Below are 27,558 nucleotides of genomic sequence, written 5' to 3'. Positions count from 1 at the left end.
TGTTCATAAGTGTAGATCATCAAATGATTTTTTAAAATCCTATTTGTATTCTGAAAACATGTCAAATCCTTAGTCTTTAAAATGAATATAAAAAGGATACCAACAAATGCATTACTTAATGAAAACCAATGCAGAAAGGCTAACTGTGATCTCATCCACAGGCTTGAAAATGTGGTTTCCTAGATAAATTCCTTCTCATTTGATAACTTGGCATCTAGTGCCCACATGTTTATAAAATAATGGCACTTACACACGTCAGAGCCACCGATAATTAGCAGCTATACATGTAAATGCTAGGCATAATTCTATAACATACACCTCTCTGAAAGTCATTTACCCCCAAATTCTATATAGCGTGCCTAAAGACCTGCACCGAAATCCAAGCGGATTCTATAATTCCATGTGTAACTTAATTGGCTTAACAAGCTAATAAACACTGATATCAGCACTTAACAAGCAATAATGAGCACTTATTGGCACTAATTAGAATTTTGGCACACAACTCACTAAGCCTAATTTCTAACGCGCGCAGGTAAAAAGGGGTGTAGTTATGGGCATTTTGTGGGCATTCCCAAATTTACATGCATAATTATAAAATATTGCCCTGTACGCATAAATTTACACTCCAGGATTTATGACAAGTTTTAGTTGGTGTTAATGGATGCACTTAGATTTAGGCGCTGAAATATCAACTAAGCATATTCTATGTACCACGCCTACATCTAGGCACCATTTATAGAATACACTTATTTTTAGGCACCATATATAGAATTCAGTTTTTAGTGGTGATTCTTTATAGATCACTTAAAGTTACCATCAGGATGATGGACTCTAAGGGCTGGGCTGGGCTCAAAATTCAGTGCCAAAAAAATTAACGCTCAGTGCGATTTTATAAAGGTCCTGTGCTCTTTATAGAATCGTGCTTAGCGTAGATTCCCACACCTAACTTTAAGCACCAGACTTACTCCTGCTGAAACCTGGTGTGATTGCTGGCACCCAAGTTAGGTGCACTAAGGTTGTATTCTGTAATTCCACATTCAACTTTTCATAATGGCCATATGCCCATGACCATGCCCCCTTTTGAGTTACACTATAGAAGAGTTAAGCACCATGCCTTATAGAATAGCGTGCAGCCAGATGCGGGTGCAAGTTTTAATAAGTGCAACTTAACATTAATAATTGGTTGCTAGCACCCAATTATTGATGTTAATTGGCTCATTAATCAATTAATTTGTGTGCACATCTTGGGCACGTGCACAAATTTGAGTGTGCATCATCTGCGTAAATGTAGGGGTTAAGTCCTTGGTTGGATAGGGATGTGGCTAGTGGAGTCATCATTAGGTTGAATAGGATCGGTTGTAGTGGTGATCCTTGAGGTATGCCGCAGTCTGTATTCCATGGTGGTTATATGTTCGATTTTGATTTGACTTGATAAATTCTGGTGGTTAGGAAGCCCTTGATCCAACTGAGTACACTTCCACCAATCCCAAAGTAGTCTAAGATGTTTAGTAGTATTTCATTGTTAACCATATTGAACGCGCTTGACATGTCGAATTGTAGGAGAAGTAGGCTATTGCCTGCTGCGATTTCTTGTTTGAATTTGGTTAGGAGGATAATTAGTACTGTTTCGGTGCTGTGGTTAGAGCGAAATCCAGATTGTGATTCATGTAATATTGAAAATTTGTTTAGGTAGTCGGTAAGTTGTTTGGTTACCATGCTTTCCATCAATTTGATTACCAGTGGGATAGATGCTACCGGCCGGTAGTTGGTGATTTCGTTTGATTTTTTCTTTGTATCTTTTGGTATAGGGGTAAGTAGGATATTTCCGTATTCTTTGGGAAAGAGCCGTGTTGAAGCAGGTAGTTTAGGTGGGATGTGAGCTCTATTATGAAGCGTTGAGGAGCGGATTTTATTAAGTAGCTGGGGCAGCTAATTAGTGCCAATTAACACCAATTATAGCCAATTAGTTAAGGCCAATTAGTATATAATTAATCTATTAAATTGCATGTGCAATGACCTTGTTTAAAAAGTTGTGTATGCAAATTTGCATGCTAGACAGAAACTTGGCCATGGTCTGCTCACAGGTACACTTTCTAGTGTGTACCTGTGAGTGGTCCATGGGCAAGTCAGCAAGAAATGCATGAACTTACAGCTACGCCTGTTGCATGTTGCACTTAGGCATGCCAACTTAAATCAGCCACTGACCTGTCATAAGCGGGCACACCTAAATTTTGGTGCACCAATGAGGCTTTTTCCTAGTATCCCTTAATGGATAAGGTCAGTGGTTCCCAAACTTGGTCCTCGAGCCACCCCAGTCAGTCAGGTTTTCTTGACATCCACAATGAATATTCATGAGACATGTTTACATGCAGTGCCTCCACCGCATGCAAATTTCTCTCATGAATATTCATTGTGGGTATCCTGAAAACCTGACTGGCTGGGTTGCCTCCAGGACCAGGTTTGGGAACCACTGGCTTTGTGCATCTAGGTGCCATTATAGAATTAGCATTGAGTGCCCCATTGTGATACCTAGATCTTGGTGCCAAGTTATAGAATTGCTCCCATTTAGGGTAATGTAAAAAGCCAACAGTATAAACTATACAGGTTTGGCAGCTCTCCTTTAATCATTATTTCTATGCTTTACTTCCTGTATTCTGCATATCACTGTGAGGTAACACACTCATAGAAAACGGGATCAGAGTCTTATCCCCTTGAGGGTACTGCTTTTCCTGCCTCCTTACTGTAAGTATGAAAGTGATTCCTACCCTTTTCCCTACTGATCAGAAGTGGCTTGCCTCATACAATAACCACAAATATAGAATCGTAATGCAATAAAGTCTTCCAACTTAATTAAGATTCTGGATTGAGATAATGGGGTACTACAGTCACATTCATTCCTATCACCATCAGCTCCCAAGAGCACTATTTTACTGAAAGCAGTTGTAGAAAACAAGAGTCACATAGTCACAGCCTCAAGCTCATTCTGAAAATGTACAATGTACAGAACAATCAAGTCTCATTTAGTCTAATTTACAACCTAAATAGTACGGTAACAATACTAAATGGCGGATGTTTTTCCAGCTGATGCACAAAGTCAAAATGTACTTATTTAGAAGGTAATTTTCTAACAGGGTGCCAAGACCATGAAGGCACATGGGTGTATATTTTTTATTTAATAGGATTTATTAACTGTAAGACAGTGACTCAAAGCACTGTAGAACAAATATGTTGCACCTGTTTTGTAAAGGTAACACATGCTCCTTCTTTGCTTTATAAGATAGTCTCCTCAAAGGCTCCCACATAGAATTGCACTTGTTCATTGAGCCGAAATGTGATGTTCAAATGTTACATGTCTTTTCTTCTAATAATAAAGATATTTTCAAAAAACAAAAAAAGAATTGCACTTGTTCCAAGAAGGCATAACTTCCACTAATTTTGCACAGACATAAGTATTATTGTTCTGCCCCTATATTCATGGAGGCAGGGTGCTTGTTGTTTATATGTGTTCTATGCCCTTTAAGTAGGATAGGACTACAAAGTGATGTAATTATAGGTCTCTTATGATACGCTCTTCCTGAGCACCTGTCCCTATTCCCTAGGGCCTTGTGGAATTTTTCCTATTGACTGGCCTCTTGTTCCTGTATATGTGGGTTGTTGCCTGCCCCTTCTCTTCCCATTTTGTGGTTGAGAGTGTGCTTGTAGCATGATTTTCTAAGAACTGTAAGATGACTGATGTATCTGTTGCATACTCACCTTTCAAGCTCCTATAAATGACCAAGTTTTTATCTGTTTAAAAGTATTCACAGCATTTACTCCTAGCTCCCCTGGTATACAAACGGGCTCATTTTTGAAAGAGAAGGAAGCCCATCTTTCGACACAAATCGGAAGATGGACGTCCTTCTCACAGGGTCGTCCAAATCGGTATAATGGAAAGCCGATTTTGGATGTCCCCAACTGCTTTTTGTCGCAGGGATGGCCAAAGTTCAAGGGGGCATGTCGGAGGTGTAGCAAAGGTGGAACTTGGATGTGCCTAACACACGGATGTCCTCGACCCATAATGGAAAAAAAAGGGCGTCCCTGACGAGCACTTGGACGGCTTTACCTGGTTGTGTTTTTCTTATGACCAAGGCACAAAAAGGTGCCCAAAATGACCAGATGACCACCAGAGAGAATCAGGGATGACCTCCCCTTACTCCCCCAGTGGTCACTAACCCCCTCCCACCCTCAAAAAATGTCTTTCAAAATATTTTTTGCCAGCCTCAGATGTAATACTCAGGTCCGTGACAGCAGTATGCAGGTCCCTGGAGCAGTTTGAGTGGGTGCAGTGCAATTCAGACAGGCGGACCCAGGCCATCCCCCCCTACCTGTTATATTTGTGGAGGAAACAGCAAGCCCTCCAAAACCCACCACAAACCCACTGTACTCACATCTAGGTGCCCCCCTTCACCTGTAAGGGCTATGGTTGTGGTGTACAGTTGTGAGTAGTGGGTTTTGGGTTACTCAGCACACAAGGTAAGGGAGGTATGCACCTGAGAGCAATTTATGAAGTTCACTGCAGTGCCCCCTAGGGTGCCCAGTTGGTGTCCTAGCATGTCAGGGGGACCAGTGCACTACAAATGCTGGCTCCTCCCATGACCAAAGGGCTTGCATTTGGTTGTTTCTGAGATGGAAGTCCTTGGTTTCCATTATCGCCGAAAATCAGAAATGACCATCTCTAGGGATGACCTACATTTCAAGATTTGGATGTCCCTGACCGTATTATCGAAACAAAAGATGGACGTCCATCTTGTTTCGATAATACGGGTTTCCCTGCCCCTCCATCGGGACATATTGTGAGGACGTCCTCAACAAAACGTGGACATCCCTTTCGATTATGCCCCTCAAAGTGAGCTGGTGAGAACAGATTCCCAGTCTGGAAGGCTGAAACTCTTGTCCAGCACATCTAACTGTAAATTATTTCCATTTGTTTGAATTTCATTAAAGAAGATTTTGGTTCAAGAGTTCTGAGTCTTCTCATTGATGCTGGTTATATGCATGCTAATCTCCTGAATAGACAGACAGGCTCATTTTCGAAAGAGATGGACGTCCAAAAAGTGACACTTGGACGTCCAAATCGGTACAATCGAAACCTGATTTTGGACGTCTTTCTCAGAAGTCCGTCGCAAGGACATCCAAATCTCAAGGGGACGTATCGGAGGCATGGCTGAGGCAGAACTTGGGTGTTCCTAACACTTGGACGTCTTTGAGCCATAATGGAAAAAAGCAAAGACGTCCAGGACTAAAACTTGGTTTTCACCCAGATCTGTTTTTCTTACAAATAAGGCACAAAAAGATGCCTGAAATAACCAGATGACTACTGGATGGAATCGGGGATGGCCTCCCCTTACTCCCCCAGTGGTCACTAACCCCCTCCCTTGCCAGCCTCTATACCAGCCTCAGATGTCATACTCAGGTCCATGACAGCGCATGCAGGTCCCTGGAGTAGTTTAGTAGTAGGTGCAGTGCACTTCAGATAGGTGGACCCAGACCCATACCCCCCCCCCCTACCTGTTACATTTGTAGAGGAAACAGCGAGCCCTCCAAAACCCACCAGAAACCCTCTGTACTCACATATAGGTGCCCCCCTTCAGCCGTAAGGGCTATGGTAGTGGTGTACAGTTGGGGGTAGTGGGTTTTGGGGGGCTTGGGGAGCTCAACACACAAGGTAAGGGAGCTGTGTACCTGGGAGCATTTTATGAAGTCCACTGCAGTGCCCCCTAGGGTGCCTGATTGCTGTCCTGGCATGTCAGGGGGGCCAGTCTACTAAAAATGCTGGCTCCTCCCACATCAAAATGGCTTGACTTTGGACATTTTAGACTTGAATGTTTTTGCGTTCGAAAATGGCCAAAAATCAAAGACGTCCAAATCCAAGGACGTCCATGGTATTTTCGAACACAAAGATGGATGTCTATCTTTTTTCAAAAATGACCTTTTCCCCACCTCGGAATTTGGACGTTTTACAAAGACGTCCAAATTCCAACTCAGACGTTTCTTTCAAAAATGCCCCTCGGAGCCTAGTAACATTGTAGATGATGGCAGATAATGATCTGCATGGTCTATCCAGTCTGCCCAACAAGATAAACTGGTTACATGGTATGTGATACTTCATATGTATACCTGGTCTTGATTTCTCCTTGCCGTTTTCAGTGGGTAGACTGTAGAAGTCTGCCCAGCAGTGGCCTTGTTCTCCAACTTCTGAAGCTGAATCTGTTCAGCCATGATCAGAGAACAGATCGTAGAAGTTTGCCCAGTACTGGCTTTGCTTCCCAATTACTGGTGTTGCTTCCTAATCTCTGCTAAGCCTCTTTGGATCCATTCCTTCTAAACAGGATTTCTTTATGTTTATCCCATGCATTTTTTAAATTCAGTTCCTGTTTTCATCTCCACCACCTCCCACAGGAGGGCATTCCAGGTATCTACCACCCTGTCCTTGAAAAAATACTTCCTTGACATTATTCCTGAGTCTGCCACCTTTCAACCTCAATTAATGTCCTCTAGTTATAGTGCCTTCCTGTCTCTGGAAAAGCTTTGATTGCAGATTAATACCTTTCAAATATTTGAATGTCTGTATCATATCATCCCTGTTTCTCCTTTCCTCCAGGGTATACATGTTCAGTTCAGTAAATATTCTTACTGACCTGAACATGCAAACCCTGTGTATATCTTGCAACTCCACCGCAAATCTGCCCAACCTCCATCCCAGGGAATGCTTATGTGTAACATCTATGTGAATGTGCTGTGTATTACTAATACTGTGCATAGGTTTATGCATAAATCCCTGGGCAATTTTATAACTGCCTATGTCTGCATTTCAAATACTTAAATGTCAGGGCCAGCACAAGGGTAGTAGGTGCCATAGACAAACCTTTAGCCTTACATCCCACTCAATTAATATCCAGGCCCCTAGCCCCCAAGATTTTAATCATTACACAAACATCCTATAAAAATGTAAGTTAAATCAATTGTATCAAATCAAATCAATTCTTGTATACTGATAATATCTCCTTTCCAGGGTTCAGTGCGGTTTAAATTCTAGGTAAGACAAAAGCCAATAATGTTAGTGCGAGGTATGAGAACAATTAGAGGCTACTGGTTTAATGCATGAGACCAAAAACATTATAGGAAAGGATAATGGATGATACTAGGAGGTAGAAGTCAATGGATTATTATGAAGCAGTCTTTGGGAAGAGAAAGGTTTTTAGCCTCTTCCTGAAGCTAAGGTAGCTGTTTTCTGTTCTGATGGCAATATGTAGAGAGTTCCATATTTTAACTCCAAGTATAGGGAATAAAGAGCTTAAAATCTTCTGATTTCGAATTGTCTTTTGAAATGTTGACGGTAGCATCAGTTGTTCTTTCAGTCTTTTAGACTGGACCAAACGTAGCAAAGTGGTCTTAGTCTGCAGTTCAGAGGTGAAACCCTGTAAGATTTGAAAAACTATACAAGCAGCTTTGAACCTGAGTCTTTCTGCTATGGGAAGCCAGTGCAGTTTGTTAAGATGAGTTGAAACACTAGTATATCTATTCTATCTGTATTAGTCTAGTAGCTGTGTTCTGTATGATTTGCAGTTTTTTTCTGATATTGATGCTTAATACCAAGAAATAGAACATTAGAGTAATCCAAGTTAGGTAGGACTAACATTTGGACTAGTAGTGCAAAGGCTTTTTTGGTCGAAGAATGATCTGACTAGACATAGCTGTTTCATTTTGAATAGTGTTTTCTTCCATAGCTAGTTAATATGGGAAGAGAAGGTGAGTGATGAATCAAGCAAGACTCCTAGTACTCTGGTTTCAGACTCAACTGTATAAGTTTTGACCATTGGTCAAAGATATTGATGATGGGACCTCAGCTACCTGATTTCGGAACCACAGGATCTTGTTTTTTTGTGCAATTTCAGTTGATTGGTCACAGCCCAGGTGCTAACACTGTCATGCCATTCACTATAGACTGAGTTGTATCTTTGTTTGGTGCTATCACTGGTAAGAGAAGCAGGATGTCATCCACGTAGGATAATAGTAGTTCATTAAGACCCAGGTGTATTGAGGCAAAGGATACAGCAGGACAACAGAAGAACAATAACCCTTGTGGTCAAACAGACGAAACAGTCACAACAAAAAGAAAGGATAGCAGGCGATGTCACAATTATCACCTTTATTAACTATACAAGACTCAACACGAGTCGTGTTTCGGCCCATAAAGACCTTCCTCAGGAGTCTTATGTAGGATGTGTACTGATGTATGTGTCTGAACCCAATACATAACAAAATGATATATAAAGTATGTTTGCCACTGGACGGTAGTTTGCACGCGATGTTACATCTAGCCCAGATCCCTTCAACAGCGGAGTGGGAACAACTTTGCTCTATCAGGAGGAAGAGAGCAAGTTTTTAACAGCTCATTGAGATCATCGAGTAACCAGTTTACTGCTTCCATAGGGATGGATTTGAGTAAGTAACGTGGCGGGGCATAATCGAATGGGGGCGCCCATCTCTAAGGATGGCCCCGTAAAGGGGCATCCCTGACCGTATTATTGAAACAAGATGGGCGTCCATCTTTTGTTTCAATAATACAGTCGGGGACACCCAAATCTCAACATTTTGGTCGACCTTAGAGATGGCCATCCTTGGTTTTCGCCGATAATGGAATCCAAAGACGCCCATCTCAAAAACGGCCAAATCCAAGCCATTTGGTCATGGAAGGAGCCAGCATTTGTAGTGCACTGGTCCCCCTCACATGCCAGGACACCAGCTGGGCACTCTAGGGGGCACTGCAGTGGACTTCAGATATTGCTCCCAGGTGCATAGCTCCCTTACCTTGGGTGGTGAGCCCCCCAGCCCCCCCCCCCCAGGTCCACCTGCCTGAAGTACACTGCACCCACTACAACTGCTCCAGGGACCTTTATACTGCTGTGATGGACCTGAGTATGGCATTTGAGGCTGGCATAGAGGCTGGCAAAAAAGTATTTTAACCTGTTTTTTATGGTGGGAGGGGGTTAGTGGCCACTGGGGGAGTAAGGGGAGGTCATCCCCAATTCCCTCCGGTGATCATCTGCTCAGTTCGGGCATCTTTTCACGGCTTGGTCATGAAAAAAAAATGGACCAACCAAAGTCGGCCAAGTGCTCGTCAGGGCCGCCCTTCTTTTTTCCATTATCGGCCGAAGACGCCCATCTCCTAATGGGGGTCACTTCTGCTCCCTACTGGATATTAGAGAAACTTCCACTAAGAGCTTTGGGGATCTCAGAGTATTGAAACTAGGGAGGGGTCAGACTGGGGTGGGAAGTTTGTTCAGCCTGTAAGAAGGAGCCAGGGGAAAGGATATTTTGTTAAACTCCATTGGTTGTGGTAATTCCATTGCCAATAGCACAGCTGATTCCATATTATTGGCAATAAAGGATCATGGATTTAATATACTGCCTTTCTGTGGTATAACCAAAGTGGATTAAATCTATTATATGCAAGTACTTTTTCTGTCTCTAGTGGGCTCACAATCTAAATTTTTGTAACTGAGGCAATAGAGGGTTAGGAGGAGACTTGCCCAGAGTCACAAGGAGCTGTAGTAGGACTTGAACCTAGTTCCCCAGGTTCTCAGCCCACTGCATAAACCATTAGGCTATTTCTCAGGCTACTTCTCCATTCCTTTGTAGGAAAAGTTAAGTACTATGCATTAACCACACACATACCCCCCCCCCCCCCCCAGCAGTTACCACACAGGTTTTGCAGTTACACTCCATTGTTGAAAAAATTGCATTGGCTCCCAGAGGAAGCCCACTGCTATTTTAAAATATGTACATTTGTTTTTAGGATTCTTCAGGGTCAAGCACTGAGATACTTGATATGGTAAATTGAGATACTTCATACTATATACTCTATGCATCTAATTTTTCTTTAACACTATATCCTTCAGTGAGATTGTTAAAACCAGTGGCATAGCCAAACAGCCAATTTTGGATGGGCCTGAGCCCAAAGTGGGTGGGCACAACATTTTCTCTGCCCCGCCCTACCCTCCACCTCAAAATATAACTACATTAGCTAATGAGGATCCCCAAGCTCTCTCAGTTGAAGACTTTTTCTGAAGGTGGCCAGAACTGCCTTTTACCAAGCTTGGCAGGCAGCAGCATTGTTCCTAAGCCACTGATCCCAGCACCCTATGCATACTTAGTTGTTGGTGGCTCATGGATGCTGTGGCTGACTGCAGAGCTTAGTTAAAGGGATTTCTGGCTGTCTTTGAAGAAACAGTGACTTCTGGGAACAGTGTTTAGGACAAACTTCATATCACATTGTTTTTGTGCTGCATTTTGGAGTAGTTTTAGGACATACTTTATACCGCATGTGTTCTTTATGCTGCATTTTAGATTGACTCTTGATGCAGGTGCTATGATGTCGAGACACGACCAGTGTCGGGTCTTCTAATAAGGCACATTTGGTCCATTCTTGTGAGCCCTTTGTGCATTTTGTTGTTTCTCTCCCACTGTCCACCATGTCTCTCTCTCTCTCCCTCCCTCCCTCCCTCCCTCCCTAATGCCCCATCCAACATCTCTCTCTCCCCCCATGCATCTCTCCCTTCCTTCCATCCACCATCATGTCCAACATTTCACCATCTCTTCCTCCCCACCACCCCTATATCCAACATTTATTCCTCTTCCTTCTCCATGCAGCATCTCTTCCTTCCTTCCTTCCTTCTTTCCACCCCATATGCAAGATCATTCCTTTTCTTGCCCCTCTCCACCCCTTTGCTGCATCTCTCTCTTCCTCCCCTTCTTCCTGCTCCACCTCATGTCCAATAATTCTCTCTCTCTTGCCTCTCCCCTCCCCTGCAGCATCTGTCTTTCGGAAACAGACACCCTCCCCCCCCAACCAACTCTCTCTCTCACTTCAACCCAGCAGCAGAGCACCCTTAACAGCACTAGCATCGGAGGGAGCAGGCTGGGCTCCTAGGATCCTGCATCTCCCTCCCTCTATCCCCAGCAGTGAAAGCAATTCCCACACACTGCCTGCCGCTAACCTGTAAGCCTACCCTCTGACACATCCTGCCCCGGCAGAAACAGGAAGTTGCGACATAGGGGGCAGGATGCAACAGAGGGAAGGTTTCCAGGTTAATAGCAGGAGAGAAAGGGAGATGTAGGACTGTGGGAGCCCAGCCTGCTCCCTCAAATGCTGGCCCTGTTAAGAGTGCTCCACTGCTGGGTGGGCCTGAGCCCAAACTAGGTGGGCTTAGGCCCACCCAGGCCCACTCATGGCTACAACCCAAAACAGAAAAAATATAATACAATATTTGCATTCCAAGAACTAAATGCTGGAATGCCCTTCCTTTATTTATTTAAACTGGTGCCTCAATGAATTCTTAGCTTCAATCTTTACTAAGACAGATGTCTGAAATAAACCCATGCTGGAAAATGGCATTAATGATGATGATGATTATTATTAAAAGGAACTGAAACATATCACAGCCTAATAGGGCAAACTGGAAAACTAAAGAGTAGCAAACCACCTGGCCCAGATGGCATACATCTCAGATTACTGAAAAAAAATTCAAACATGAAATTGAAGACTTATTAGTGATTTGCAACCTGTATCTATGGTACCTGAAGATTGGAAGGTGACCAATATAACACCAGTTTTAAAAAAATGGGACTCTAGGAGTAACATGGGGAACTATAGACCAGTGAGCTGGTCTATAGTTTCCTCCCGTCTTGTCTCTCTATTTTTAGTATGTTAGCCACCTGGTAAAAGACCTATAATGGACTTCAAACTTGAAACAGCACCCTCATTTTCAAAATACTATTCAGCATGGCCCCTGACTACATGCTAGTCCTGATCAAAATATCACCAAGAAATGCAAGCCCAGATGCCAGAGGTTACCTACTACTTCACCTACCTACAGAAACACAATCTACAAAACCATCTACACTGCTAGTTTTAGTTACCTGGGTTCCAAATGGTGGAACTCAATTCCTAAGATCACATGAAGCATTACAGATTATCTTCAGTTCAGAAAAGAACTGAAAACATACCTCTTCAGGAAATTTTATGGTTAACAACAAGTATTACTGAAGATCCAATCTAGTCAGAAACTGCAATGCAACAACTGTAATTTCTCTTTGATTATGGTTAATAGCATATGCCTCTGATGATTCAATCCAATTTGCAACTGCAAATCAACACTGTAATCAATCCTTGATTATCAACTGTAAGCCACATTGATCCGAAACTTGTTTTGGATAATTGTGGGATACAAGAATGAATAAATAAACAGTGGCAGATAATTTTGTTTCTAAAGAATAAAATTGCTGAACATATAGATAGCATTGTTTAATGGGACAGAGACAACATGGATTTAACCAAGGGAAGTCTTGTATCACCAATCTGCTATACTTTTGAAGGAGTTAATAAACATATGTCTACTCTTTAGGATCCTGCCAGGTACTCATGGCCTGGATTGGTCACTGCTGGAAACAGGATACTGGATTTGATGGACTGCTAGCCTGACCTACTATGGGAGTTCTTATATTAATCTCAGGATTCTTTCCTAAAACACAAGTCTTGAGAAATTAGAATTTAAGATGTAATTTATTTCAAACTGCAATACACATAATTATGTATCCTAATGGAACAAATGGCCTTTTGCTACCCATTATTTATGCATTCTGGCATGAAAATTGTCACTTTGGTCTTGACAGACAATGGAAGGATTTTGATTCTAATTGCATGTATTTTATTCAGCCTTGTCCATCAATTCTTTGATAATCTTCCTCTAATGGGTTCAAATCATCTGTAAAGACTATAGAGCACTAGGTCAGCACTCTCCCATCACAATTTCTTTTCACTTGAATCATATTCATCTTGAAAGATTAGCTCGAATAGATGCGAGATAGATTCCCCACTTCTAAGAAAAGATTCTGGCATACTCCTACAGGAGCTAGTATTTTTGTAAGAACTACAACGCTCTGGAATGCACTCCCTGAAAGGTTTCACTTAACACAAGACTATCTCTACTTCGGGAAGCAGGTGAAAGCTTGACTCTTCAACCAGGCCTTTAACAAAAGAAGTAAATGACACCGGCTGTACATATTATAGTAGGACATATTTATCCACTCCTACCCTAGTCAAGATAATGTTCAAGCACCTTTCTAACCTCATTTGCAATTCTCTTTAACTAGTCCCTTATTTTCTTACTCCTGTTACTCTATCTTATCTATCTTTGCTTACACCCTATGCCGTCTATAAAAATGTTTTATTGTGTGTTGTGTTGGCATTATAATGTAGCATACTATCCAGCTTATAATTGAAAAAGAAAAATGCCTATATTGCGACCCAAATCGGGAGATAGACGTTTATCTCACAAAAACGAATAAAGCGGTATAATCGAAAGCTGAATTTGGACGTTTTCAACTGCAGTCCGTCGCGGATGCGGACAAAGTTGATGGGGGCGTGTTGAAGGCGTGGTGAAGGCGGAACTGGGGCGTGGTTATCGGGCGATCAGAGATGGGCGCCTTTCGCCGATAATGGAAGAAAAATATGCGTTTTTAGCGAGAATTTAGGGCACTTTTCCTGGACCCTGTTTTTCCACGAATAAAGCCCCAAAAAGTGCCCTAAATGACCAGATGACCACTGGAGGGAATCGGGGATGACCTCCCCTGACTCCCCCAGTGGTCACAAACCCCCTCCCACCACAAAATATGCCGTTTCACAACTTTTTATTTTCACCCTCAAATGTCATACCCACCTCCCTGGCAGCAGTATGCAGGTCACTGGAGCAGTTATTAGGGGGTGCAGTGGACTTCAGGCAGGTGGACCCAGGCCCATCCCCCCTCCACCTGTTACACTTGTGCTGGTAAATGGGAGCCCTCCAAACCGCCCCCCAAACCCACTGTACCCACATGTAGGTGCCCCCCTTCACCCCTTAGGGCTATAGTAATGGTGTAGACTTGTGGGCAGTGGGTTTTGAGGGGGATTTGGGGGGCTCAACACCCAAGGGAAGGGTGCTATGCACCTGGGAGCTCTTTTACCTTTTTTTTTGTTTTTGTAAAAGTGCCCCCTAGGGTGCCCGGTTGGTGTCCTGGCATGTGAGGGGGACCAGTGCACTACGACTCCTGGCCCCTCCCACGAACAAATGCCTTGGATTTATTCGTTTTTGAGCTGGGCGCTTTCATTTTCCATTATCACTGAAAAACAAAAACGCCCAGCTCACAAATTGTCGAATAAAACATGGACGTCCATTGTTTTCGAAATTACGGTTCGGTCCGCCCCTTCATGGACCCGTTCTCGGAGATAAACGCCCATGGAGATAGACGTTTTTGTTCAATTATGCCCCTCCATGTCATACTTTGTATTGTTTGAATATTTTTACTGCTGTAATTGTCTATTCCTTATGTTTGACTTATTCTTGCTGTACACCACCTTGAGTGAATTCCTTCAAAAAAGCGGTAAATAAAGCCTAATAAAATAAAAGAAAGAAAAAAATTTTATGGACTGGAGATGATCACCAGCCAGTTCCTTGTCCAATGAAAGATCCTAATACTTCTTTCACAGTGAGTAATAGTACTAAACCTTATTGATCATGGAACTAATGAAGATTGTACATCCTGGATGACCTGTGCGGTAGGAGGTATTAAATGTTATTTCAAGATTTCACATTCTTATGTTTCTCTGTAATTGAATTACTCTGTGAAGGAATTTCAACAAGCTTGAGACAGATACAGAGGGCAGAGATAGCAAGAGAGTTGACAGGTTAAGTGAAAGACACAACAGAGCTGTGATTTGATATTCTCTTCTATCCAAAGTGATAGAGAATCCAAGAACACAACAACCGAGTAGACTAATCTGGCAAATTTCTCTTTATCTGAAATCATTTACTATGTTTTGTATGTCAGATGTCCAGGTAATAGCGACGGCAATACTGGTAGTAGTCCAGATTATTGAGAAGTTCAAAACTGGTCTGAAAGTGTCTTTATTTAAAGATGCTTTGGGCAGAGAGTCTGTCTAACCTTCTCAGCCCATTTCTGCAATGTCAGAGGAGTTACTGCAGCTGGATCTGTAAATCAAAACCTCTTTCCCCTTGTGGCAGCATGGCTAGCGGCTAGCTCACAAAATATGGCACACACAGGTTACAGGTAAAAGTCAAAGCATTTTATTTTATGTACATAAGGGAAATAATCAGTCCTGGTTCCTCACAGGCTTGGTACTTCTAATAAAGTCTCTTCAAGCACAGTCCCAGTTTCAGTAGCCTATCCCTGACATGACTACACACTTCAGTGTGGAATAATCTTCTCTAGCATAATGACAGTTCCAATAGCCAAAGGATAATAGGCCTACCTTAGCAGTAACAAAAAAAACAAAAAAAAAGAGAAATCTCCACAGGATATGTAAGAGAAACCAAACAGCGTAAGTGGCCAACAAAAAACAGGAGCGAAAATCTGCAAGTTTAAACCAAATCCTTTATTAAACACAAACCCAAAATGACCATGTTTCAGCCCAATGCCTGCCTCAGGGGTTAATGTATATTATATCTATAATATATTGCACATACTGTACCAGGATATCAAGTATGTAGAGATATTTCCAAAGCTTGGATGAACGTGGTGCTACACGGACTGTTTCTACAATGAGCACTGCTTTCAGAGAACTAAAACATTTTGGAATATCTGTACTACATACTTGATATCTTGGTATGGTGTGTGCAATACATTACAGATATAATATACAACAACCCCAGAGGCAGGCATTGTGCTGAAACATGGCCACGTTGTGTTTGTATTTAATCAAGGATTTGGTCTTAAACCTGCAGTTTTTAACTCCTGTTTTTTGGCCAATTACGTTGTTTGGTTTCCCTTACATATCCTGCGGAGATTTCTCTTTTTTTGTTTATTATTGTTAATGTAGACCAATTATCCCTTGGCTACTGGAACTGTCATTATGATAGAGAAGATTATTGCACATTGAAGTTTGTATCCATGTCAGGGATAGGCTACTGAAACTGGGACTGTGCTTGAAGAGACTTTATTAGAAGGACCAAGCCTGTGAGGAACCAGAACTGATTATTTCCCTTGTGTACATAAATAAAGAATGAAGATACTATATACAGTGAAAACAGAGGCAGGTATTGTGCCGAAACATGACCGTGTCATGTTTGTTTTTAATAAAGGATTTGGTGTTGAACCTGTGGTTTCACTCCTGTTTTTTGGCCACCTACGCTGTTTTGTTCCCCTACCTTAGCAGTATTCAGTTACCTCTCACACAATCCCTGAAGACATAGATTTGAGGCTTCTTACAATACAGGGTGCAAGCATCTGAGCTAGGGCCACTTCTCTTCTCTGAAACTTCCCTCAGGTACTGCAGCTAAGCCAGAACACCCTGGGAGGATCCTTGCATGGGGCTTCACTAAGCTGTTTAGCTCTAGGGTATTTAACCTCCTCCCTCCCTGAGCCCCTCTCCTCTGACTCAGCAGGTAAACTCCACCTACCCTAAGGTGGCTCAGTATCAGCACCAGTGAGGGAGTGTAAGGATACCTATCTCTGTACCACTCACTCCCTCACACACACCCCTTCTTCTCCCTCCTTCCTTTCTTCCTATCCTATCCTATTGTATTATTGTAGCTCTTTTCTTTGTCTGATAGTTTTAATTATAACATTGTAAGTATTTCTCTTGCATGATGCTTAAGATCTTGTGGTTGGAAAAGGAAGAGAAAAGATGCAGTGGTCCTCAGAGACCACCTGGCCAACTGGGTTTCAGGATATACACAATGAATATACAGGAGATGTATTAGCATCACAAAGAAGCTATTGAGTACTCAGTCAGCTAGAAGGGTGGAGGACAGTGGAAGAGGCTCACGAAAACTGTTTTGGTTAAGAAGCGATTTCCTACATGATTTCACCCTCTATGGGGCCAGTGTAATAAAAAACACAATTCAGCTTGGCTTTTCTGCACAATTTTGTGCACTGCTGTGAGCATCTTATATTAAACTGAGTTTTGCACACGAGTTAACTCGGTCTGACATCAGTGCACAACCAATTTAAATCCCATGCTAATGAAGATATTTCAACACAGATACAGAGAAATGTACATAAAGCCTGAAGGCTGAGTGCAGAGTTTTCTAATGCTGAGGAGGAGTAAAAAAAACTCGTTCTTCTGTGGTCAGGGTTAGTGAGGCTTTCATACTTATTTCTTCACTTTATAGCAAGTATATAGGGACCTATTTTCTGTTTTTGTTGAAGTAGGTGAGTTTTAAACAAACACATTGCTGAGAGGTAGGTGTTCTGGAACAAAGCATTGACAAATGGGCATTGCGAAAATTATATTGACCCATGGAGTTATGTGTGCAAACAATGTGCTGGAATGCCATTCATTGTATAAATATTGGTTTTGCAAAAACCGTATGCACAGAATAGCATTCCAGCAAATAAACAGATATATGTGCATGCAGATCAAGGTGCTGATACAAACTTTTGTGCACAAAACATAGAAATATGTTTTTCTTTCCATTAGGATGCTATGCACTGATCAGTAGCACATGGCTCTAAGGAAAGAGTAATGTGTTTAGTTTGGGATGACATATCTTGCCAAGTAAAAAGATTTGAAGCTGATCAGAGGAAAATGGCCAAAATGGTATGGAGTTGCACTGGAAGATATATAAGAAGAGACCTGAAGACTTAAACATGTATACCCAAGAGGAGAGGATGGAGAGAGGGAGAATCCAAACATTTAAATAATTGAAACATGTGAATGAACAAATCAATCTTTTCAAAAACAGCATGGCTACAGAACTAGAAGGACGTGAAATGAAGTTCCAAGGAGGGAAACTTAAAAGCAACATTAGGAAATACTTTTTCACAGAAAGGGTGGCGGAGGTGGTAGGGACAAAAACAGTGACAGCATTTTAAAAAGTCATAAAATAAACAAAGAGGATTCCTTGCATGGCAAGAGGATGGAATAAAAGTATAGAGTAATTCTACTCAAAACAAAACATAAGCGACTTTCACACTTTTATGGAAAAAATAAAGAGAGGTGTAGAGGGGAGGTAACCTGCACGGAGTGGCAGCTACAGCCCTAAGGACAAAGGGGGGAGGTAACCTACACACAATGGCAGGTACAACCTTGTCACCTTTCTGGGCAGACTGGATGCTGGTCTTCTTCTGTTGTCATTTACTATTTTATGTTACCATGGGAAATTGAGAAAGTGAATCTGGCTTTCACACATTTTTCTCCTCTTTTAAGCTCATAATGCTTCAAGCAAGCTCTTTCCACAAACAAAATAACAAAATCAATGGTCAATAATTCAATGATAAAGAAACTTAATTTAGCTTAGATTTTACCTCAGTATGAAGAATATTCTGCATAGCAGTTGATGTGGAATCATTCCACTAAAAGACTTTTTATTAGAGAAGTTGCTTGAGTAGAATTCTCTGTTATTCCACTTACATATAATAAAAATAATGATCAACAAGCATTTTATAGGTGATACATTTGTACCAGAATAAAAATGTAGAGGTCAATATTAACAGGAAGGCTATCTCCCAAATTCTAAAAATGGCACCCAAAGTTAGGCACACAACTGGGCCCGGTTTTTTGGCGCCTAACGTTTACTGACCTATAAAGATTCTACCCCTTTCTGCATAGACATATTCAGTTATCCGTATATATTTATAACAAATAATCAATCCTAACTTTTTACAGATAAGTTAGCCACTCAGAACTTGATCTTCACTCCCAGTCCTCGAGGGCCGCCGACAGGTCAGGTTTTTAGGATATCCCTAATGAATATGCACAAGAGAGATCTGTACATAAATGAGGTAGTAGGCATGCAAATCTCCCTCATGCATATTCATTGGGGGTATCATGACTTACACAGACAAATTTATCCAAATAGCAACTTAAGAAGTATTAAGTATTAGGAAAGCTTCAGGGAGTAACCTACATGGAAGACTGGATGAGTTGACTAGATGAGCCACTTGGTCTCTATCTGCCATCATCTGCTATGCTGCTGTGCTATTATTTTACTAAAGATATACAGATAAAGTATTGACTTACATTGTCAAAAATTTTCCCACTATATGTCTCAACATTTAAAGCAACCTCTTATGTGTTCATGCCTGATGTTGACTGCTTAATTAAGACCATAGTTTTTATTAGCTTGGAAGCGCTATCTTCCCTTTGTCACATCAAAATGAGCTAAGGATGAATGTTGATTGGACTATATCTGTAGAGGTAATAAGTGACTTGAGTGTGAGGTGATGCTTATAAAACATAGCACCTACTTTATGCACTATCCCCCAGATTCTAAATAGTGCGACCTGAGTTGCACGCACAAATCCAGTCATATTCTGGATTTGCACATGCAACTTAATTAGCTTTACAATCCAATCAGTGGTGATAATTGAACTTAAGCAATTATTGACACTAATTGGTATTAATTAGAATTTGCGCACACAAATGTCTAAACGTATTCTAGGATGCGGATCTGAAAAAGGAGCATGGCCATGGGTGGGTTGTGGGCATTCCTAGAATTTACGCGCACTTAGAATGTGCATAATAATTTGAGTAATTTAGGCAGCAGCACTTCCACGAGGTGTTCATTGGCGTAAATAGCCACAACTAAATATATAGAATCTAGCACTATAGGGCATGTTTACTTTTCTGCTGACTGTGAATAGGCATTTCTAGAGGTGTATTTAGGGAGGACTTGCAAAGTATATATGTATTCTATAAAATATATACATACTCAAACAGAGAACATGTAGAAAACTATACCTCCAAACTCATGCAAAATCACTAATGAACCGAGAAATCATGAGCATGAGATTTCACATTGAAAATCATAGAAATGGATTCCCACAAAATTTAGTTTTACTTCTGGAAGTGTAGTTAAGTTGTTTTACAAAAATGTTAGTTGCGTCTCCTTAACATTTTCACATGAAAATTGCTGTGGGAGCTATTTACATAATATGCAAATGACCTGGTACCACAAGAAAAATATCTCACAGTTGGAGAATGACACAGGAGCAGGTAATCCATGGTAAAACTGCAGGAATGCAAAAAATTACCAGATTTTTAACACAGGTGCAAACAGTGGTTATTTCATCGCCCCATGGGAGTGGTAATAACCCCTGCACCCGTGGTAAATTGAATGCCTACCTTTTCACCTTTATTTTACCGTTGGCTGCTGATCCTCCCTGTCAGAACTCCAGCTGAATTAAGTCCTCCCTGTCGAGCATACTCCCCTTCCTGCCCACCACATATGATATCACCATTCACTCAGGAGGAGGACTCATTCATCAAGGACTCGTCACTCAACTGTTTATGGTGGAGCAAACATGCTACATGCGTGATCGAGCCATGCACGGTGTGTTTTATTCACTCTCCTTGCCTCCAATACACTCTCATGCTGCCCCTTGCGTAGGTCGCAGTCGATACAGAGGGAAGGGCTAGTGGCTTGTAATTGGCTGGCTTCAGGTGCACCTCGCCTGGTGCTCTGTCTTCTCTCACGGGGCCACCTGCCACTTGCTGCTTTCCAGCTACCTTGCAGAGTGTGAGTGTGTCTTTCATGCAGCCCTCGCTTTAGTCCGCTTCTCAGTTTTCCTGGCAGGGGCTGAGCTGTTGGCAGTCATCGCCTTTGCAGCCGCTGCCCAGTAAGTACGCCATGTTTGACTGTACATTGTAAATTATGTTTTTCTTAAAATTATTTTTCATGAACTTTTCTATACTTGACTGCCTAACTTACTCTATAATTCACTCCATCATTTATGAACTTTAATGCAATACCCAGTGGCGTACTAAGGGGGGGCGGTGGGGGCGGTCCGCCCCGGGTGCACGCCGCTGGGGGGGGGTGCTGCGCATCTGTCGGCAACTCTCGTTCTCTGCTCCCTCTGGCCCCGGAACGGGTTATTTCCTGTAACGGGGCAGAGGGAGCAAGGAACTAGCGTTGCTGACAGACGCGCGCCGCCACCACCCCCCCCCCCCCCAGCAGGTAAAGATGCACCGGGGGGAGTGTCGTTTCACTGGGGGGAGCTGCCCCTTTCTCGTCCCCTGCCCCGCCTCTTCCACGCCCTCACCTCCCCCCTGTCATCTCTCCTCCCCCTCCCCTCCCCTTACTCTGCTATCCCAATCCCTGGTGGTCTAGAGGTACCTCTTCGGGGCAGGATAGAGCCCCCTCTTTCCTGCCCAGAGCTGATAGCTGCCCTGCATCCTCCTGTCCTGGTGAGTCCGGCTCTCGGCATTTCAAAATGGCCGTCGACAGTTGAAGCAGCCTCGTGAGACTTCAACTCTCGGCAGCCATTTTGAAACGCTGAGAGCCGGACTCACCAGGAGGACAGGAGGATGCAGGGCAGCTAGCAGCTCCGGGCAGGAAAGAGGGGGCTCTTTCCTGCCCCGAAGAGGTACCTCTAGACCACCAGGGATTGGGATAGTAGAGTAAGGGGAGGGGGGATAGTCGCGTTTCGCGGGGGGGTTGCGTTGCACCCAGGGGGCGCTGTACCCGGGGGGGGGGCGCATCGGCGATCCGCCCCAGGTGTCAGCCCCCCTAGGAACGCCACTGGCAATACCACTTTGTATTTCTCATTCCGGAAATGGCGATCGCTACATTGAGCCTGCAAATAGGTGGCAAAATGTGGGATACAAATGCAACAAATAAATAAATAAATGAAAGATTAACTAGTAACTGTACTGACTACCCTGTCTTAAATAATAAATGTCTGTATTGTACAAAGATAGTTATCGCCCCTTCTTCTTTGATGCAACTGCTATGTATTTGAGGGTTTTGCAGCTCGGAGCCATGAGGTCACCCAAAAAGGCAATACTTAATTTACAAGGAAACAGCTGCTGGTCCACTTTTGCAGTTTTTTAAAGGTTTTAAAAGTTCCCCCTCCTTAGCTAAATATAAAATCAACTGTTTGAGGCTTCTGTGACGGGGACAGAATTCACAGGGACGGGGACAGAGTTTGTGGGAATGGGGTGGGGAGAAGAACAAACTTTGTCCCTGCATCATTCTCTGCTCACAGTGTCAGACCATTCCTGCTGAAACTTCTGCAGGTGTCAGAAAATGCAGCTCCTAAACAAACACAGAATACCAGTGCCCTTTTTTTCCCTCCTTACATAGCTGTATTTCTATGTCCCCTGTGAAAGCAGTGGCATACCAAGGGGGGGCAGTGGGGACGGTCCACCCCGGGTGCACGCCTGTTGGCTCCGAGTCCGCTTGTTCCCTCCCTGCTGCTCCCTCTGCGTGGAACAGGTTACTTCCTGTTCCGGGGCAGAAGGAGCAGCAGCCAGGGAATGAGCGGACTCAGAGACAACAGGTGCGCGGCACCCCACCAGCAGGTAAAAATGCACCCGGGGAGGGGATGTAATTTCACCATGGGGGGGGTCGCGCTGCACCCGGGGTGGGCACATCGGCGATCCGCCCCGGGTGTCAGCCAGCCTAGGAACGCCACTGTGTGAAAGGAACAGGCAGAGCTCATTTGTTGGTTCAAATACAAAGCTAAAGCGCCCTTTTACTAAGCTGCGTTAATCTACCGCAGCTTAAAATGGCGTACTGCAGGATACACTCAGGCATCCTGCAGTATTTGCCAAATCTGCACACACTAACCACATGCTAAAAAATATTTTTACTTTCCTTGGAGGGGGCACGTCTGGGGGGCAGAGAATGGGCCTTCCTGCATTAATCAATTAGCACATCTATATTACCGTGTGCTAACTGATTAGCGCAGGATTACCAAGTGAGCCCTTACTGCTTACAAAATAAGTGACCATGGTGCTCATTTTCAAAGCACTTAGACTTACAAAGTTCCATAAGTTATTATGGAACTTTGTAAATCTAAGTACTTTGAAAATATGCCTCCATAAGTATTCACGTGGTAATATTTTTTTAATGGCCGTGTGCTAATGGCAACATTAGTGCATGGCCATTAATTCCAAAACAAAAAAAAATTTGAAAATCGGCCATTTTACTGCTGCGGTAAAAATGGCCTTAGTGCACAGGAAAACCCCTTGCAAGGGCGTGCTAAAGTCACTTTTTACTGCAGCTCAGTAAAGGGACCTTTAAAATAGATAATTCCTGCATCTTAGCTGAGTCCATAATGTTAAGACTGTTTTAATTATATGAAAAAGTCTCAAAAACTGAAGCTATACATCTTTACCAGGAGCAATAAAACAGCTTCGTGGCTGCAGAAGTGAAACAAACTCATCTTTGGCCCAAGCTTTCTGGTTGGAAATGCAATGCTGGGCAAATCATTGGTCAGCCCATCCCATTCTACTGCCTATGTTATGGATCATTTTATAACTAAGGGAAAACCAGAATTCGTACCTTCAGATCAGATTCAAAACTTCTTGCTTGTATCATCCTTTTCTACATTACTAAAATACTTCCAGCAGGCTGCTTATTATGTATCTGTTCCAAGTTAAAGGGACACATTCATGTCCACTGTTGCAAAAATATTCAGGTAGGTTAAATAGATTGACATGATTTGATAGAAGATGCTAATATTTCTTTCATTTTCCCCAAAGCATTTCCCAAGGAAAATCATCTCTAATTCACAATTTCTGCTGTCATGTTATTCCCAAAAAAGAGAAAAGGACATATTTAACAAGAGCAGCCATAGGGGGAAAAAACCATAGCTGCTATGTTACTGTTCATTATTGTTCATGGTCTCCTAGCTGGACCTCTGAAAAACTGACACACAAGAATGGCATAATACTTCTCTTAAAAGAAGAGAACTCCCTTACCAAAGCTTGCTAATGTGAATATGAGTTCTAAACCAGGGACACACCATGCCTGTCTGGATTTCAAGATACCCACAATGAATATGCATGAGATTGGTTTGCAAACAATGGAGGCAGCACATACAAATTTATCTTGTGCATATTCATTATGGGTATCCTGAAAACCTAACTGGCTTGATGTGTTCTGAGGACTGGGTTGAGAACTTCTGCGCTAAACCAGTGTTTCCCAAGTCTGGTTCTGGAGTACCCCTTGTCAGTCAGGTTTAAGATATCCACAATGAATATCAATGAAAGAGATTTGCATATAATGGAGGTAGTGTATGCAAATCAAGTTCATATATATTCATTGTGGATATCAGGGGCATAGCCAGACCGGCGGGAGGGGGGTCCAGAGCCCGAGGTGAGGGGGCACATTTTAGCCAGCCCCCTGGTGCCTCTGACCCTCCCGCTATTGCCAACCTTCCCCACCGCCGCAGACGCCACCACCAACAACAACAACAACTTTGACCCCCCCCCCCCCCCCCCCGCCGACGACTCTCCCCCGCCGCCGCCTACCTTTGCTGGCGGGGGACCCCAACCCCCGCCAGCCGAGATCCTCTTCTTCCGGCACAAGGCTTTGTTCCATTTCTGTGAGTCTGACATCGTGCAGAATGTCAGACTCAGAAACTGAACGAAGCCTTGCGCCGGAAGAAGAGGACCTCGACTGGCGGGGGTTGGGGTCCCCCACTAGCAAATGTAGGTGATGGCAGGTTGGCGGCGGGAGGGGGGGTCGAGAGGGTCGTCGGCAGGGAGGTCCAGGGCCAAATCTATGGGGTCCCAGGCCCCCGTGACCCCACGTAGCTACGCCACTGGTGGATATCCTGAAAATTCATACATATTCATTGTGGATATCCTGAAAACCTGACTGGCAAGGGGTACTCCAGGACTGGATTTGGGAAACACTGTGCCAAACAATCTTTTTTCATCAAAAATATTTCCCTCCAGACTGTATTTTTTCATGCACTCAAAATCTGAAGGCAGCCAAGAGTAAATGTGTTTGCTGTTCAAATAACACATTGACAATTCCAGTTGTGTGCTTAATTAGGGAATTTGCCAGGACAAAATATATCTGTCAATGCAGGTCACATTACTTCCAGCCACCTGTAAGGGGAGACAAACAACCAAAAAAATAGAACAAGTTCTTTTTTTTTTCCTGAATGCATAAGTCAAGCTGAAGAAATATCAAAATATTGTAAAATTAAAATAAGGCAACTTGTTTTTATCCATTGTGAATGTTGGACATTTTTTAAGTAGGATTATCACAACAATGTTCTTTGTAATATAGAATGTTTTAGGACGGCTAAAGTGGAATGTATGTATTCATTGTTACCAGGCATGTAATACAAGAGAAGAAAACAGTTCTGTGTGTCATTTCTGAAGTTTCAGCACAGAATATTCCTGCATGCAGGGCTTTAATAGTCTCTGCGTTATCTCAGTTGGAATGAGATGCGAATTTTCCTGTTTGTCCCTTGAATTCCAATCATATGCCGGCATATTTTGGGAGAGGTTAAGCTTTCGATAAATGTAGCAAGCAAGAAGATTTTACCTCACTGTCACACCTGACCGGGAAGTCCAGTGATTTCTGTTCTACCATGCAGCTAGGACTAGTTCTTTGGCCTTAGACAGTGGCTAGTTTGGGAGTACAGGAAGGGATAGACAAAAAAAAATTTTTTTTTAGACTAGCCCCTTTTTGCCACATCAGTCAAACAGGTATCAAATGATTGTTTAACAAGTAAAAATTAACCGCATCGTCATGTGATCTCATCAGACCAATCACGGTGCTTCAGCTCCTGGGGTCATATTTACCTACTGAATAATTTTGTGTGTCTTTTTTTTAATGAAAAAAACAACTGAAATAAAAAGGTTCTACTCACTTAAAAGTTGTTTCTGTGAGTCAGTGAAGCTTATATTCCCATGCCAGAAGGGGTTAGTCAGGGGGAAACATTTGCTCTTAACTATGGAAAGAAAAGGAACCCACAGCAATGCAATTCAGTTTTAGAAGCTAAAACCATATTATGTACAACTATGAATCTAAACAAACTCTAACATGTATAGCATGCTTTTCTGGTAGAGTTACTTCTAGTAAAGGATAAACAATATGTTAATAAAAGCTTTTCTTAATAGAAATGTTATAGCTTATTAATGCAAACAAAATTTGTCATGCATCCCTGTACCTGGTGAGGTAACATTAGGTAAATACTTACATCGACAAGTTCTCCACAGTCCTGAGTGGGAGCTCAGAGGATCCGAATAATTGCCAAATTTCTCCAGCTTGGAAGCATCAATGATGTACCAAAAATCGGTACCTATAGCAACCACTAGAAAGATGAAGCTTATGATGCCAACCAGAGCAACAAAGAGGGACAAGATGCTCAGCTTGAGTTTCATGGTGAAATTTCAGTCTGTTCCAGCAGCACTTCCACACCTCTGTATTCAAACCTAAGGCAGAGAGGCACACAGTCAGTGCCTTGAGTTTGCCATCTGGCACTGGAATCAGGATCTGCTGTTCCCAGTCTCTGCAGCCTTGCTTAAGGCTCCAAACGTTCTCTCTTTTAGCTTCTGTCCTGCTGGTGGCGTTTTATCTCTCAGCTCCAACCATCTGAGTGGTGATTTCTGAATTCCAGCCACTGCTGGTCCCTACACAGGGGAGAGAGAGAGGAGCAGAGAGAACAGCAGAAAAGTGCCTCTCAGAAAGCACCATTAATAAGTTTCCTTGCTTTATAAATTGAAAATTGTCATTCTTTGTTTCCCTGGCGTGCTTTTACACTATCTGTAAGAAAAGAGCTGTACATATCACTGTAAAAACAGAGAGCAGGGCTGGTGCTGGGAGAATGCAGTTGTTTTAAGGTAACAACCACAACTATGTTAGTGGTACAAGAAATATTATTAAGTCCAGGATGGAAGTTATTAAGCACAGGATGGAAGAAACCTTCATGCATTTATAATTCACAGGACACAAACAGATTGCATTTGTCCTGCTACAAATTCTTCACAACAGTTGCTTAGGTGTTGCCAACTAAAAAGAATGAATAAGAAGGCTTATATTAGTCTAGAGGGATTTGTGAGCTTCCTTAAAAGAGGTCTGCAAACCAATTCAAAGATTCAAATCCCACTGCAGCTCCTTGTGATCTTGGGCAAGTCACCTAACCCTCCATTGCCTCGGGTACAAAATCAGATTATGAGTCCTCCAGGGACAGAGAAATACCTAGTTTATCTGAATGTAACTCGCCTTGGCCTATTGAAAAACGTGTGAACAAAATCCAAATAAATTGAATTTGTTTAAGATCTTTTTAAAGCTCCAGAGAGATAAGACAGTTTCAAGCAAAACCTGCATATTCATTGTGGGTATCCTGAAAACCTGACTGGCTTGATGTGTTCCAAGGACTGGGTTGAGAACTTCTGCTTTAAACCAGTGTTTCCCCCGAGTCTGGTCCTGAAGCACCCCTTGTGTATCCTTTGCAAGCATAAATGTATAGAATGCTAGCATTTTTTATTTTTATTTATTTTTGGTACATTTATAACCCACAGTTTCCCACTAGAGCGAGCACAATGTGGCTTACAATGTTACAAAGATTACAATATAAGGAGGGTAAGGACACAAAAGTCTGAAGGACGGGAAAGAACATGAGGGCAACACACATTGGCTAAATGGGTATTGGTAATATGAGGAAGGTGAAGACTGAGCGTTAATTGGAGGGGATATGCTTTCTCGAATAAAAATGTATAAGGATTTCTTGAATAGCTGGTGGTCGTCAAGTGTTCATTTACTTGCAAAA

At 42.6% G+C, this 27,558-nt stretch overlaps 1 protein-coding gene across 2 annotated transcripts in view; it reads right to left on the bottom strand.

Annotated features, from left to right (window-relative positions):
• The window catches only part of TMEM114 (transmembrane protein 114), a 59,041-nt gene extending 32,871 nt beyond the window's left edge, over positions 1-26,170 (bottom strand). For both annotated transcript variants that reach the window (XM_030213530.1, XM_030213531.1), the window contains exons 1-2: positions 25,987-26,170; positions 25,657-25,737 (exon numbers count right to left, since the gene is read on the bottom strand). In XM_030213530.1, coding sequence (XP_030069390.1) covers positions 25,657-25,737; positions 25,987-26,170 — 265 coding nt within the window. The remainder of the gene's footprint in view (positions 1-25,656; positions 25,738-25,986) is intronic.
• Between the last annotated feature and the right edge of the window lie 1,388 nt (positions 26,171-27,558).

The sequence above is a fragment of the Microcaecilia unicolor genome, chromosome 8 (genome assembly GCF_901765095.1).
Source record: "Microcaecilia unicolor chromosome 8, aMicUni1.1, whole genome shotgun sequence".
Classification (NCBI taxonomy): Eukaryota; Metazoa; Chordata; class Amphibia; order Gymnophiona; family Siphonopidae; genus Microcaecilia; species Microcaecilia unicolor.
The sequence above is the reverse complement of the archived record's forward strand: the minus strand, read 5'-3'. Positions and strand labels throughout refer to the sequence as shown.